General features: G+C 31.3%; 1 protein-coding gene across 1 annotated transcript; it reads right to left on the bottom strand.

Annotated features, from left to right (window-relative positions):
• Positions 1–5460: 5460 nt before the first annotated feature.
• Positions 5461–8712, bottom strand: LOC146936909 (disease resistance protein RPM1-like). The gene is made up of 2 exons (XM_085751465.1): positions 5832–8712; positions 5461–5725 (listed from the first exon to the last, which is right to left on the bottom strand). The coding sequence occupies exon 1, from the start codon at positions 8589–8591 to the stop codon at positions 5835–5837; it is 2757 nt and encodes a 918-aa protein (XP_085607591.1). The 5' UTR covers positions 8592–8712; the 3' UTR covers positions 5461–5725; positions 5832–5834.
• Between the last annotated feature and the right edge of the window lie 3929 nt (positions 8713–12641).

The raw sequence follows: 12641 nt of genomic DNA, 5'->3' as shown, positions 1-12641 counted from the left end.
TTAGGAGGACATCCAGGTTGACAATCTGAATCATATTTACAAGGTTTAGTTCCTTCAACTCCTTTTCCTTCTAATTTGATGCACATATCTACATATACAAACAATGCACGAGTACATATAAGATTAATATGTTGTATGTAAAAATGAAAGATTTAAAGTGTAAAATTTATTGAAGTTATCTAATTTCATCAAAACACAAAGCAAGACAATTTGATCATTGATTTCAAACCTGATGCAAGGATGAACAATGCCAATGAAAATATAACTGTGACAACAGTTATCCTTTTAGTGTCCATTTTGTACATAGAACATATAGTATTCCATCGATGTCAATTCTTTATATATGCATATGGTGATACTGCATCTTGAACATATTAATTATTGTAAATATGAAAACTATATTTAAAAATAACATTTATTTATATGAGACAAAAATAGTATATTATATATTTTTATATTTATCTATTATTTGTCTTTCCATATGGTGTGACTTCACCTTGACCATATTTTTTAGAAGACCTTGGCCATATTAATTATTTAACATTGATGTGTTAAATGTATAAATGAAAGTTACTTTATTTAAAAAAATAAAGGCTATAATACATTTAAATCAATAATGATGACTATATTTCAATACAATGAATTTAAAAACTTTTATTTAATTAATTTAAATAAGGGTCCTATTAACGAGTGTCCCCGGGGCACTCTTTAAGCATCCTAAATTTAGAAATTATTCTTTTAAGAAATCAACAATTGCAATTTCCAATGTATTCAACATAACTTTTCATATAAAATTTACCATTTAAAGTGCTTAAAGAGTGCTCCGGGACACTCATTAACATTTCCCTTTAAATAATACATTTACGTATAAATAACACCTTGCACGTTTCCTTCAACAACAAAAAAAAAAACACTTTGCATGTTTCCTTTAACAAACAAAAAAAACACTTTGCATGTAATTTTTTATTCGCTATTTTTAGTTTTGTATTGTGATCCTCGTATTTTAAGTTTTGTTATATTCATTATTTTTTGTTCGTATTTATTTTGTGATGTTAACAACTTTTTTTGTTCCAAAGGGAAACATTTAAAACTTTATCTTACTATATTTAAATGGTTCACATCACATTGACCATATTAACAATTTTAAATTGACTCGTTGAAAATATAATATTTATTGAATTTTTCTATCATGTATAATGTTGTATATGGTACGTGAGCCTCATTTGGCATACATTTTTTTAAATTATTATAAAAAGGGTTAATTTGGCATACATTTTTTTAAATTATTATAAAAAGGGTTAATTAAGTAAATGGTCCCTATAAATATTCAGAATTTTGTTTTTAGTCCCTACAAAATAAATCGCACTTTTTAGTTCCTATAAAATTTTCCATCAGCATTTTTAGCCTCTATAAAAATTTTCCATCAGCATTTTAGTCCCTGTCGAAAATTTCCATCAACATTTTTGGTCCCTAAAATGCTTAAGGAAAATGTCACATGGACTAAAAAGTGTGATTTTATTTTGTAGGGACTAAAAACAAAACTGTGAATATTTATAGGGACTAAAAACTTAATTAACCCTTATAAAAACTGTATCAATATGTATACAGTATACAAAAATGACGATTTAACATATTTTAATTATTTTTCTTTATTAAGCCCGTCTTAAAAAAAAATTGTATCAACTTATGGAATTATAAGAAAACTCATTAAAAAAAATTAGGTTCAACTTCAGCTTTACTATTTTTGAAGTACAAAAATCTGATGTAAGGATCAAAATTGAGTGATTTTAAAATGGATGGACTCATTCTCTTAATGAGTAGAAATATGAGGACCAAAACTATAAATAAATCTTAAATATTTTGAAATTGAATTCAACTGGGATAAAAGAAATTGATTTTAATTATAACTATTATTTATTTCACTTCTAAAAACAAATTAATTTTTTTTATGTAAAAAATAAAAAACTCTTATGTTCATTAAAAAATTTCATTAACTCATCTTGCATGATTAATTGAGGGAATAATGTGGAGATCTCGACCATTGATTTTCACATTATCAATGGTTAATATCTATCATTGATCTCCACATTTTTCTGATTAAGGTTTGATGACGATGAGGAAGGAGAAGGTTTCCTCGTCAGAGTCTGCAGGCTCGTCTGGGCGGACGGAGGTGGAACATAAGCCTCTTTTTCCTTACTTCAGGTCCCTATGGAATTTCATTGTTCCCATCCATTCTTTCATGTAAAAAGAGCATGCTCTTAACAAAGAAAAGTGTCGATTGAAGGTAGTTGTAGAGGAGTTCGTTGCGAGCTTCGAGAAAGAGCTTGTTCCAGATTCGGACAATCTGGTGAAAATGAAAGAGAAGCCTCGGTTTGTGGATATGAAACTTCTCTTTGTGGCTACCAACGCGGATGGTCGCAAAGACATATTTGGTGAGTACTATTTTATGCTTACACGTCTTTGTATGTCCTTTGGTTTTATCTCTATCATTTATTTCTTTTTTTGCAAAATCCATGAAGCTTTATGACACATTGAATGTTAAGAAGGTGCAATACAAGACCCCTTCTCTCGTCCTTGGGGTTTCAGAGGGTCCTATCGAGGATATCCATGTTGAAGGTTTGGTGAATGGCGAGGGAGTGCACTTCCTTGAAATACACACAGAGGCAAATAATCACATACGAGCACATATAAATACACATAACGAATAATTAAAATAATTCTAGCGAAAAACGGGTTGTTACAGAGAGGAATTGTATTGATAGGCAAAGTTTCCATCTCAATTTGAGCTGAAAACTGGGCTTTTCCACTTAAAAGTGGAAAAAGAAGTTCTGACCCGCTCCTAGCATGCCCGAGGCGCATGCCTGGGCACATTAGTGTATTTATGCCATGCCCTGGGAGCATGAGTGCAATTTTCTGCGTGTAAACGCACATTTCTTCATCACTTTTGGTGTTTTCTTCCATATAAGATGTATTGGGACATGGGAACAGAATTCTTCCTTTGTAATGTCTTCTGAGGCCTATTGAATCATCATTCATGGTCTTCCCATGATCTTCACAAGTCTTCAAGATGTTTTGTTTTGCAATTTGCATGATTTCTTCTTGAATTACATCAAAACACTCTAACATTGCTATGTTTCGAAAAAAACTAGAATTACATGACTCAAATAGAAAACATTACAAAATGTTCCGAAACACATAAACAGTTGTTCTAATCTTCCTGTATTTTTTTATAAAAACTAAATAAAAATGATGAAAAAAATGCTAAGAATAACATAAGATGATTTGTCATCAATGCTTCCCATGGACCATGACTGCCGAGTAATTTACTAGATTTTTGTCTTATCTTTTACGCCGGACAACTCCCTTCGGAAATTTTAGCTCCCCATGCCCTTAGTATTTATCAGCAAGAAAATCTCATTATTCTTGTGTTGGCACATGTACTTTCTTTTCTTGGTTTATTAATACTTACTTCTATGTTTTAACTTATTTGCACAGGTTCCTTTTACAAGAACATGTATGGTACGATTACTATAATTTGTTTCAAAGAAGTTTAGTTTTCCTACAATTATGACCATATATAAATTTTACATTTCGATAATTTTAGTGATGAAAAAATGTAGGAACCGAAACAAACAACATGATGGTTTGGCAAAATACAATGAAGGTTATGGTAGAAATTGCAACATGTAACTAATTGTTACGCGCACAAAGATGTGATTACTAGTGTTAAGGCATTCAAACTACCGTCTATAGGGTCTTTAAAGTTCGTTGCTGCATACACATGATAAAATTATAAGGGAAAAATACAATCACCTCCCTTGAAGTTTAACTAAATGTAACTTATACCCCCTCTATTTCCTTATTTAGCATAAACCTCCCCTGCCGTTAAACTTCAGTCATCTTCCGTCAATTTTGTTTTTCAAAAAATTATTAAGCATACTTATCACAGTAAAAAAAATTAAAGCACTCGTCCACATCTACCCACATTCACTTTTTAAATGGGATTGATATCATCCTCACCCTCTTGTTCTTTACATAAGGATATATTTTTGGTTCTTTACACAATTGGAGATGACATTGAATGAAGGGTTCATTGGATGAAGTAATTGATGTAATTGAATGATACTGGAAGCACATTTTGGCAACTGTGTGAGTTAATAATGTGATGTTAGTGAGAGAAGAATGCCTTCAACAATGGAAAAATCACTTGCTCGAAGAAAGTGTTACTGAAAAAATTAGCTGTCTATTTTTTCTTTCTACCTGACAAACAAACGGTGTTAAGGATAGTTAAGGGAGAAGGGGGGATACTCTCTATTTCATAAAAACTTAAGGGATGTTAATGTGTATTTTAAAAATAGAGGGGGTGTTTGTGTCGTTTAAAGAGACTTCAGGGGAGGTAAATGTAATTTCCCCAAATTATAATAGGCTGTCAACAAATTCATTAAGTGAAGTACATATAAAAGTAGTCCATAAATCTTGGTGCTTAAAATCCTTGAGTGGTTGAGCAGGCCAATTGGTGCCCTCGCCTCAATTTCTATCGGCTCATGCATGTGGTCAAGTATATAATAATTTTTTTAAAAATCTTTAGATAGAGAATTTTTTTGATGATTTCAATATAAAAAACATTTATGACGTCAATCAACCTTTGATTTGTGGCAAAAAAAAAGTAGCCATGAAATTATTGTAAGTAGGAAAATTCTTCGATGAAGTTATGAGAAAGACTTTTCGGGTGAAGTTAACCCTATTATAACCAATAATCAATGCGTGCTTGAAAGTTGCAACCACAAATTGATTCAGATAAAACAAGACAGAGTTCAGGAGGTTAAAGCCACCTATCCAGGTTCAACATAAATATAGCCAATCAATCAAAACCGATGATGTCTTGTAATCATAAACTAATAGGTAAAAAATTATTTCATCTTATGGATGTCTTCAAACTTCATTATGGGAACCCAAAAGTCAGAAACAGAAAGTAAGTAATGAAAAAGATATACAAGTAGAAAATAGAAAGTGTTTAATTGGTGAAGAAAGGAAATATGTGGAAGGGAGTGAATCCCAATCTACCCCAGAGAAACAGAAAGTGTTCAATTGATGGTTCAGTCAATATTCTTGCATAATCACTACAAGTCACTTACCTAGCTATAATCACTACAAGTCACTTACCTAGCTATATATTGATAAAGCATAACCAACTATAAGCATCCTACCTCACTCTTTACTTACCATATATCATTACCACATTCATTATTACATAATACACTCTTACTTCTTACTGGTTTTTCTTACAAATTAGAGGTCAAGTCCCTGTAACTAACCAATGTAGCATGACACGGTCTTCTCTTGTTTGTTTTTAGAGATGGATTATAATTCTTGAAATTATTGTAGTTCTTGATATAAACACTCACACGGCTAAACCTCTGTTGCTGAACTCAAAAGCATATAAAAATACTCAGAGCCTATCTGTCCAAGCAAAGCTCTCATAACATATTAATGTCTTATTACAATCACTAAAGAAAAGATCTCACAACATATATTATACATCATAATTAAGCAACTCAATTTTCTTGAATAAAAGGACAAAGTAGGTAGAGATATCAATGAAAAACAACACATTTATTTTTTACTGAAGAAATGTACCAAACCAGGATCAGAGAAGAAAGAAGCAATACTGATATAAAAGTCCACTTGAAGAAATGTGAATCTCAAATGCACTGATGGCCATCACCTGCAGTTCACACCAAATTATCAGTATATAAAACACAATAATGGAATGTAAGGATGCCATTCAAAAAAACGCTTAATATAAGGATTGGAAGAAGAAAAAAAAGTACCTTTTATCCCGCAATTTGTACAGATGGCACTTGCTTGAAGATCCAATGCTCTTTTCCTTCATCAGGAGCAATGCTTTGTTTAAGTTCCATACTCAAAGCATGAAGAACGAGACCTTCAAGCTTGTGTAAGTGTTGAATACCAGTTGGTAACGTTCTCAGTTGGGGGATAATGCCTAAATAGATCCTTTCCAGAGAACCTAATGCACCTTCGTCAATAATGATGTGACTCAAGTTAAAGAATTTACGAAGAGATAGTTCCTTCAAATTCTTAAACCGCCCATCTTGAAAATGTAAACTTTCGAATCTGTCTTCGTTACCACTACCAAATAAATAGAGGGACAACAAGTTTGGCATACTTTGGAGTAATTTCATTAAATCATTCCCTTCCTTTGTAACTGTCACTTTCAGCTTAACAAGATATTGGAGTTTTGAAATCCACTGAGGAAACTTCTTTAAATTCCCTTCAAGTTTAACACGTTGAAGCATAGGTGGGGGTGAATTCAAATCCAGATCAATGAACGTCTCACCTTCGATTCCTCTAATATTTATTTTCTCTAGTTGTTGCATCTTATTGATTGATGAAGATATAGCACTCATATATTTACTCCTAACACCGAATAAGACCAATTCCCTTAGCTGATTTAGCTTTCCTAGCTCTTCAATTAGCTCTACCACTCTATTATCATTTTCATCTTCATCATCATCTAAATAAACCCAATTTAGAGTTTGTAGGGATGTCATGCCTCCAATACCATCCTTCAACTGAATCAAAGACATTTGATAGCCTAAAAAATGGCGTAGCTTTCTAAGCTTGCAAATCTCCTTCGGCATTTTACAATCTTCAAACTCTGTATCTCTTAGATCCAAAGTCTCTAGGTTCACGAGCATACCAATGGATTTTGGTATTTTAGAATAGCCCTCTTCAGTCAACGAGAACCCAAAATATTTCAAGTTGTTCAAATTTCCTAAATCATTAGGAATTTCAATATGGCTCAAATCAAGCACCTTCAACCGTCTATGTTTTGCAGGGATTCTCCTTATAAAGGATTCAAGTGATGTTTGATGTTCGGGAACAAGCAGTGATCGAACATGTGATTCTTCAATACCTTCCATTAAGTTACAAGAACTGGGTGCTATTGATAGGCGACGGATCATTCCAATTAAAGGCAATTGTTTTCCCTCAGTAATAGTCTTGCAAAAACTTAAATCCTCACCTTTTTTAACGATCATTGCATGCACAAGATCATGAACACCACAACTTTTTACTCTTCCATCAATACTGATTGAATCCACTTGCACCAAACTTCTACGGATTAACTCTTTTAAATATCCTTCTGCAACCTCTTTCAATGTCCTTCCCTCGTATTCTTTCACAAACCCTTCAGCAATCCATTGACGAGTCAATCTCTTTGAACGAACTTTACAGTCTTCAGGATATAATCCAAAATACAATAAACATGACTTGAGGTTGCAAGGCAAATCATGGTAACTAAATCCTAAAATTTTTCTTATCATGGAATATTCCTTTGATGGATTTGTATTTATATTTTCACTAAACTTAGACCATTCAACTGGATTTCTATCTTTGTTGGATAAAAAACCACCAGTGACTACAATTGCTAGAGGTAATCCTTTGCATTTTCCAACAATTTTGGAAGATATAGTAAAAAGATTTTCTGGACAACATCCGTCCCTGTCACGGAATGCCTTCTTATTGAACAACTTCAAAGATTGTTCTTCAGTTAAAGCTTTTAGCTCATGCACTTCAACTGAAGAAGATATCATACAAGCATATGCAACATCTTTGTTTCTTGTTGTGATTAATAACCTAGAACCCTTTCTGTTATTAATCATAGCATATTCAATATCACGCCAAAAATTTGAGTCCCATACATCATCGAACACTACAACGTACCTTTTTTCTTGCAAGCTGTGTCTCACTTCATCAACTAATGAATTTCGATCCATTTGATGGAGACTCTGGGGAGGATCTTTCCCTTGTTCTTTGCAAATCTTGAGCAAAATGTCCCTCAACAATTTTTCTATATTGTATGGTCGAGACACCGTGATCCATACATGACAATCAAAGTGTTTAACGACCATTTGGTTGTCAAAAACTTTCTTGGCTAGGGTGGTTTTTCCCAGCCCTCCCATTCCAACAATAGAGACAACTGTGCGCTCTGCTCTTCCCTCTATCAGCCAATCAATCAATTTGTCTCGTGGCTCTTCAAAGCCAACAACATCAGCTTCATCCGTATACATTGCAGCATCTCGAAGGTTGTGCAATAATGAGTCGTTTGTGTATGTTGCATAACTACTTGATGCTTTCTCCAAAGAAGATGGGATAAGGAAGCCATTATCTTGTTCACTTTTTTGTTTTATGTCAGTAATTCTGGAATTGATGTGCTGAATCTTGCCAGCTATTTTGAAATGAAGAATCTTAGTTTTTACAAATTCAACAGCAGCAGCACCACATCCAGGATCAGAAGACTGATGTTCCTCATGGAAGGTATATTCATCAATGACATCTTCTATGTGAAAATATATTTCTATCAGCTGTTTGATCCTTGCTCTGATTTTATTTTTGTCTTCAACAGCTTCATCAGCGATTTTATCTTCTTTGTTGATGATGTCTTTAATACTTTCTAGTTTCTCTTTCAGTTCTGCAATTTCTTTTGGGACAGAGCTAATCTTGTCGGCTGTTTTCTTTAAGAATGGAAACAAATGATCACGAACGAAGAAAAATGCAGTGTCACACATTTTGCTAGTAGTATTGTGAGTGAGATGAGTGATATGAAAAAAGCTATCAGTCCTTCAAAATTTATATAGCATAAAGTCCAACAGCGTGTCCGATAAGAAATTCATTTAAGTAATGTGAACTTGTTAAAAAATAATCAATTTATTAAAAAGATAAAAGTTTGAAGTTTTAAAATAAAGAGGAAAACCCAATTGAATGGTTTGTGACTTCAAACTAAAGTAAAACCCAATTAAAATAAAGAGTAAAACCCAATTGAAAATAAAGATAAAAGATAAAACTTTTGAAACTTCAAACTTTTATCCTTTTATCTAAGATTTGTGTTTTGTACAATCTAAGATTTTATTTTTATTTCCTGCTTCTTTTTTGCAGATTTTATTTTTACTTCCTTAACTTTTGCATTTCCCAACTATTTTTTCATGTGGGTGTTGTGCCATCTACTCTTGACTATTGACAAGAAGAACCTTCTTAAGTTTGCACATGTTAGACAAACCTTATTAATTATATATAAAAGACTAAAATATTATTAACATTTTTAACGACTAGCGGTTGATGAGTACGCTGTGCTCCTTTATATGTTCTTTTTATTGCGTTAACACGCGTAAATTGTAAATAATTTTTTTATAAAATTTTGATTTTAATTAAAATTATATGTATAGATGTTTGTGATATATTGTAACAAATCATGCTTATTTTGTAAAAAAAAAACATTAATGTAACCAAAAAAACCATGCTTATTTTTTCAATTACACAACAATATTGTAAATATAATATAAACTCTTATCCTTTTTAATATTATTATAGCAAAATTTGTTTAATATTATTATGTATCTTTAATATAATATTGTTCCTATTGTAGTGAGTATTTTAATCAGATTTATCTTATTTTTTAATTAATTTAAATATTGTTATAAAAATAAGGGTGCAAGTGTTTTTTAGGGAAATAAGAGCACAAGTTAAGAAGTCAAATGTAAAAAATTAAATTTGAAAATTGTGCATTTAATATTTTGAAAGGCTAAAAACTATTTTTTAATACAAAATTTATATTTTAATTCCTTTTTTAGATCCTAATTATTAAAATTGTATGTAAAATATTTAAATGAAGGGTAAAATTGAAAAGGAAATAATTCAGCTCAAACTCTTGTATCTTCTTTATATATAATAAGCATATATAAGATAAAAAAAATGTTTAAATTTTTAATAAAACCTTTTAGTATACTTTTGTTTTACCATATATGAAACTTAATTCATTTTTTTACGATAAATGAAACTTAATTTATTTTTTGTTTTTTGTTTTATATAATTTGTTTTGGTAAAAAAACTAAAACAATTTCATTACTGGCTTATATTTAAATATTTTTTGCACAAAAATTAAAGTATCACTGTAGGTTTAAGACATCATCAATGGTGAGGTCTTAACCATCCTAATAGATACCTCTATTGAGGGAGAAAATTTTTAATGGTTCAGAGGGTTTCACTTAAACAACCCATTCTTAAGTAGATCCCACAATAATTTTTATTAAATTAATTATTTTACAATGTTTGTTGAACATGCTTTATTTGTTGGTGAGACCTTGGGTCCTATAAGGAATTTAACTTATCTCCATTTAATGTTTATTTATGAGATGCCTTACAACAGAAAATTTTATTTTTGTTGGACATGCTTTATTTGTTGTTGAGACCTTGGATCCTATAAGGAATTTGACTTACCTCCATTTAATGTTTATTTATGAGATGCCTTGCAACAGAAAATTTTATTAAAGCTGGCAAGTCACATGAATGAGAGTAAATGCGAACACAATGATCCCTCTCTGGTTTTCCTTCCATTATTTTCTTTCTTTCTTTCTTTGTTGAAACTTTTTTTTTTTTTTGACAAATTCTTTGTTGAAACTTGAAAGTGTCCTTTTTTATTTCTCCATTATTTTCTTTCTTTTTTTTTTTTTGGAAAGTGTCTTTTTTTATTTGGCCACCATGTGCAGTGTCTTTTTGGAATTCATTAAAGGTCTTAGTCAATTTACAAATTTATATATGAAACATGATATGACGTTTATATACTGAAATGAAACTATGACGTTTATATACCGAAATGAAACATGAGATGACGTGATTGAACAAAACTAGCAGTACGCGTAACAATTGCAGACTAAAATTTCTTCATAGTTAAAAGAGAATGCAGGGATGTATCAATTGTTGGTCAATGGTCACAATCCAACATTAAATAAAAGAGTAGATATAAAACAACATATAAATGGTAAAATTCATACACTTATTATCGTAAAATATTGGGTGAAATGTGTTATTATTCTCACCTGTGTGATTGCTTTTTGTCCAATAGATTGACACAAACCAATGTTGGCTCCTTAAGAAGACCCAACGATTGTATCATAGCCTGATTCATCTTTGTGAGAAAGCGGGAGTGGTTCCTGGTGGTAGATCACGAATGCGGAGAGTCTCATACTTTAGGAAGATATGCTAATGTGTCAAGTGAAATTTAAAGTTCAGCATTGGATGCAAGAGTAAATATTGAGCAACAAATAAAAAATATGACTTGAAGTTGCCCTTAGAATATATCATTTAGTTTTAATGATGTTTGTTAGGTTGCTAGTTTCATTGATGATGTTTATTAGCTAGGTTATTTTGATAATGCTTATATAATGTTAGTTATAGCTTAAAAAATGTTAAAACACCTAGCAATCATTGTCTCATTGTGTCATGGTTCTTATATGTCAAGTGTGACCTTATGTGTAGAAATCTTCCTCTTTGTGTGGCAAAACTTTTTTCACAAGATGCTTGATTTGGTTCACATTTGCTTGGTTCATATCAATCATTATTACTGCCTTTGTTTCTTGTGTTTCATGTTGTTTGATTCGATTCATTATTCTTTGAATCGTATCATATGTGAATCAAATCAAAATACCTTGATTCGTACCATTTTTTTCTTCAGGACTTGTTTTTTTGACATGTTGAATCGATTCATAAATCTTTGAATCTTATCAACCTTCATGCGGGAAACTTTGATTCTATTCAAACTTTGTTTGATTCGTATCAATCTTCATACGTACAAATTGTCTATTTCTATATGTCTGAATCGAATCAGACTTTTGGTGATTCGTATCATACGTTGTTTTTGTGAAAAAGTTTGCACTTTCCACTCATTTCTATATATAGCTTTATCCACATAACTCCCAAACCACTAAATCTATTGCAACTATCTCTCTTGAGTTTTCAAACCTCTCTTTCCACTAGTTCTTAGATTTAACGCTTTTTTTTAAGAATCTTTGTGGTCTTTGAGTCATAGATTGCTAGAGTGTTATAAGGAACTTGATTGGTAATCAAGGATAAAATCACCTCATTGAAAGTTAAGAATCACGAAAAATGTTGACATGATAAAATAATAAAATATCTGTTAAAATACAATATAAAGGAGATAGAAACTACATTATTGAAGGATCAACAACAGGAACATGATGCACTACAGTTGCTTGCAACACAAGATATAAAAGCCCTAAGCTAGTTTAGAGTTAGTTTCATAGCATAACTAACTTCCTTGTTTGTAGGGATGTTTGTTGTGATATAGTAAAGCTAGTACACAATAGCATGTAGTGTATGTTCAATAACAAACTATAAAAACGCTTTGTAACCAATTTTCATAATAATGGAAAACTAGAGATAGTGACGGAATAATAGAAGGTTTCGATGGACGTACGCATGAGCACGCATTCACCATTTGAATAAAACACGTTAGTAAAGTTCTTGAAGATCCCATTTGTTCAATTAAAAATGATGATATAAAATAGAAGTTTGATTAAAACTTACTACAGAGAAGCATATATGAATTTATTGGTCTCTCGATGAGAGAAACTTTTGTTAACAATATAGAGAATCAGATAGAAGAGAGAACAAAACAACAAAGTTGACCAAATATAAATAACTTTTTTGGCCAACTATATATTAGTAATATTTATACTAGACCTCGACCCGTAGAACAATTGTTATTAGGAGATTGTCGATAATTATTTGAATGTAATGAAATATTTTGAAATACAATGATAGTT

Source organism: Medicago sativa, chromosome 3, assembly GCF_051527215.1.
Source record: "Medicago sativa cultivar Bolivia chromosome 3, Bolivia_mono, whole genome shotgun sequence".
NCBI classification, from domain to species: domain Eukaryota; kingdom Viridiplantae; phylum Streptophyta; class Magnoliopsida; order Fabales; family Fabaceae; genus Medicago; species Medicago sativa.
The sequence above is the reverse complement of the archived record's forward strand: the minus strand, read 5'-3'. Positions and strand labels throughout refer to the sequence as shown.

Excerpts from the sequence above, each read along its gene's own strand:
- LOC146936909 (XM_085751465.1), bottom strand. The coding sequence starts at position 8,591 with ATGTGTGACACTGCATTTTTCTTCGTTCGTGATCATTTGTTTCCATTC.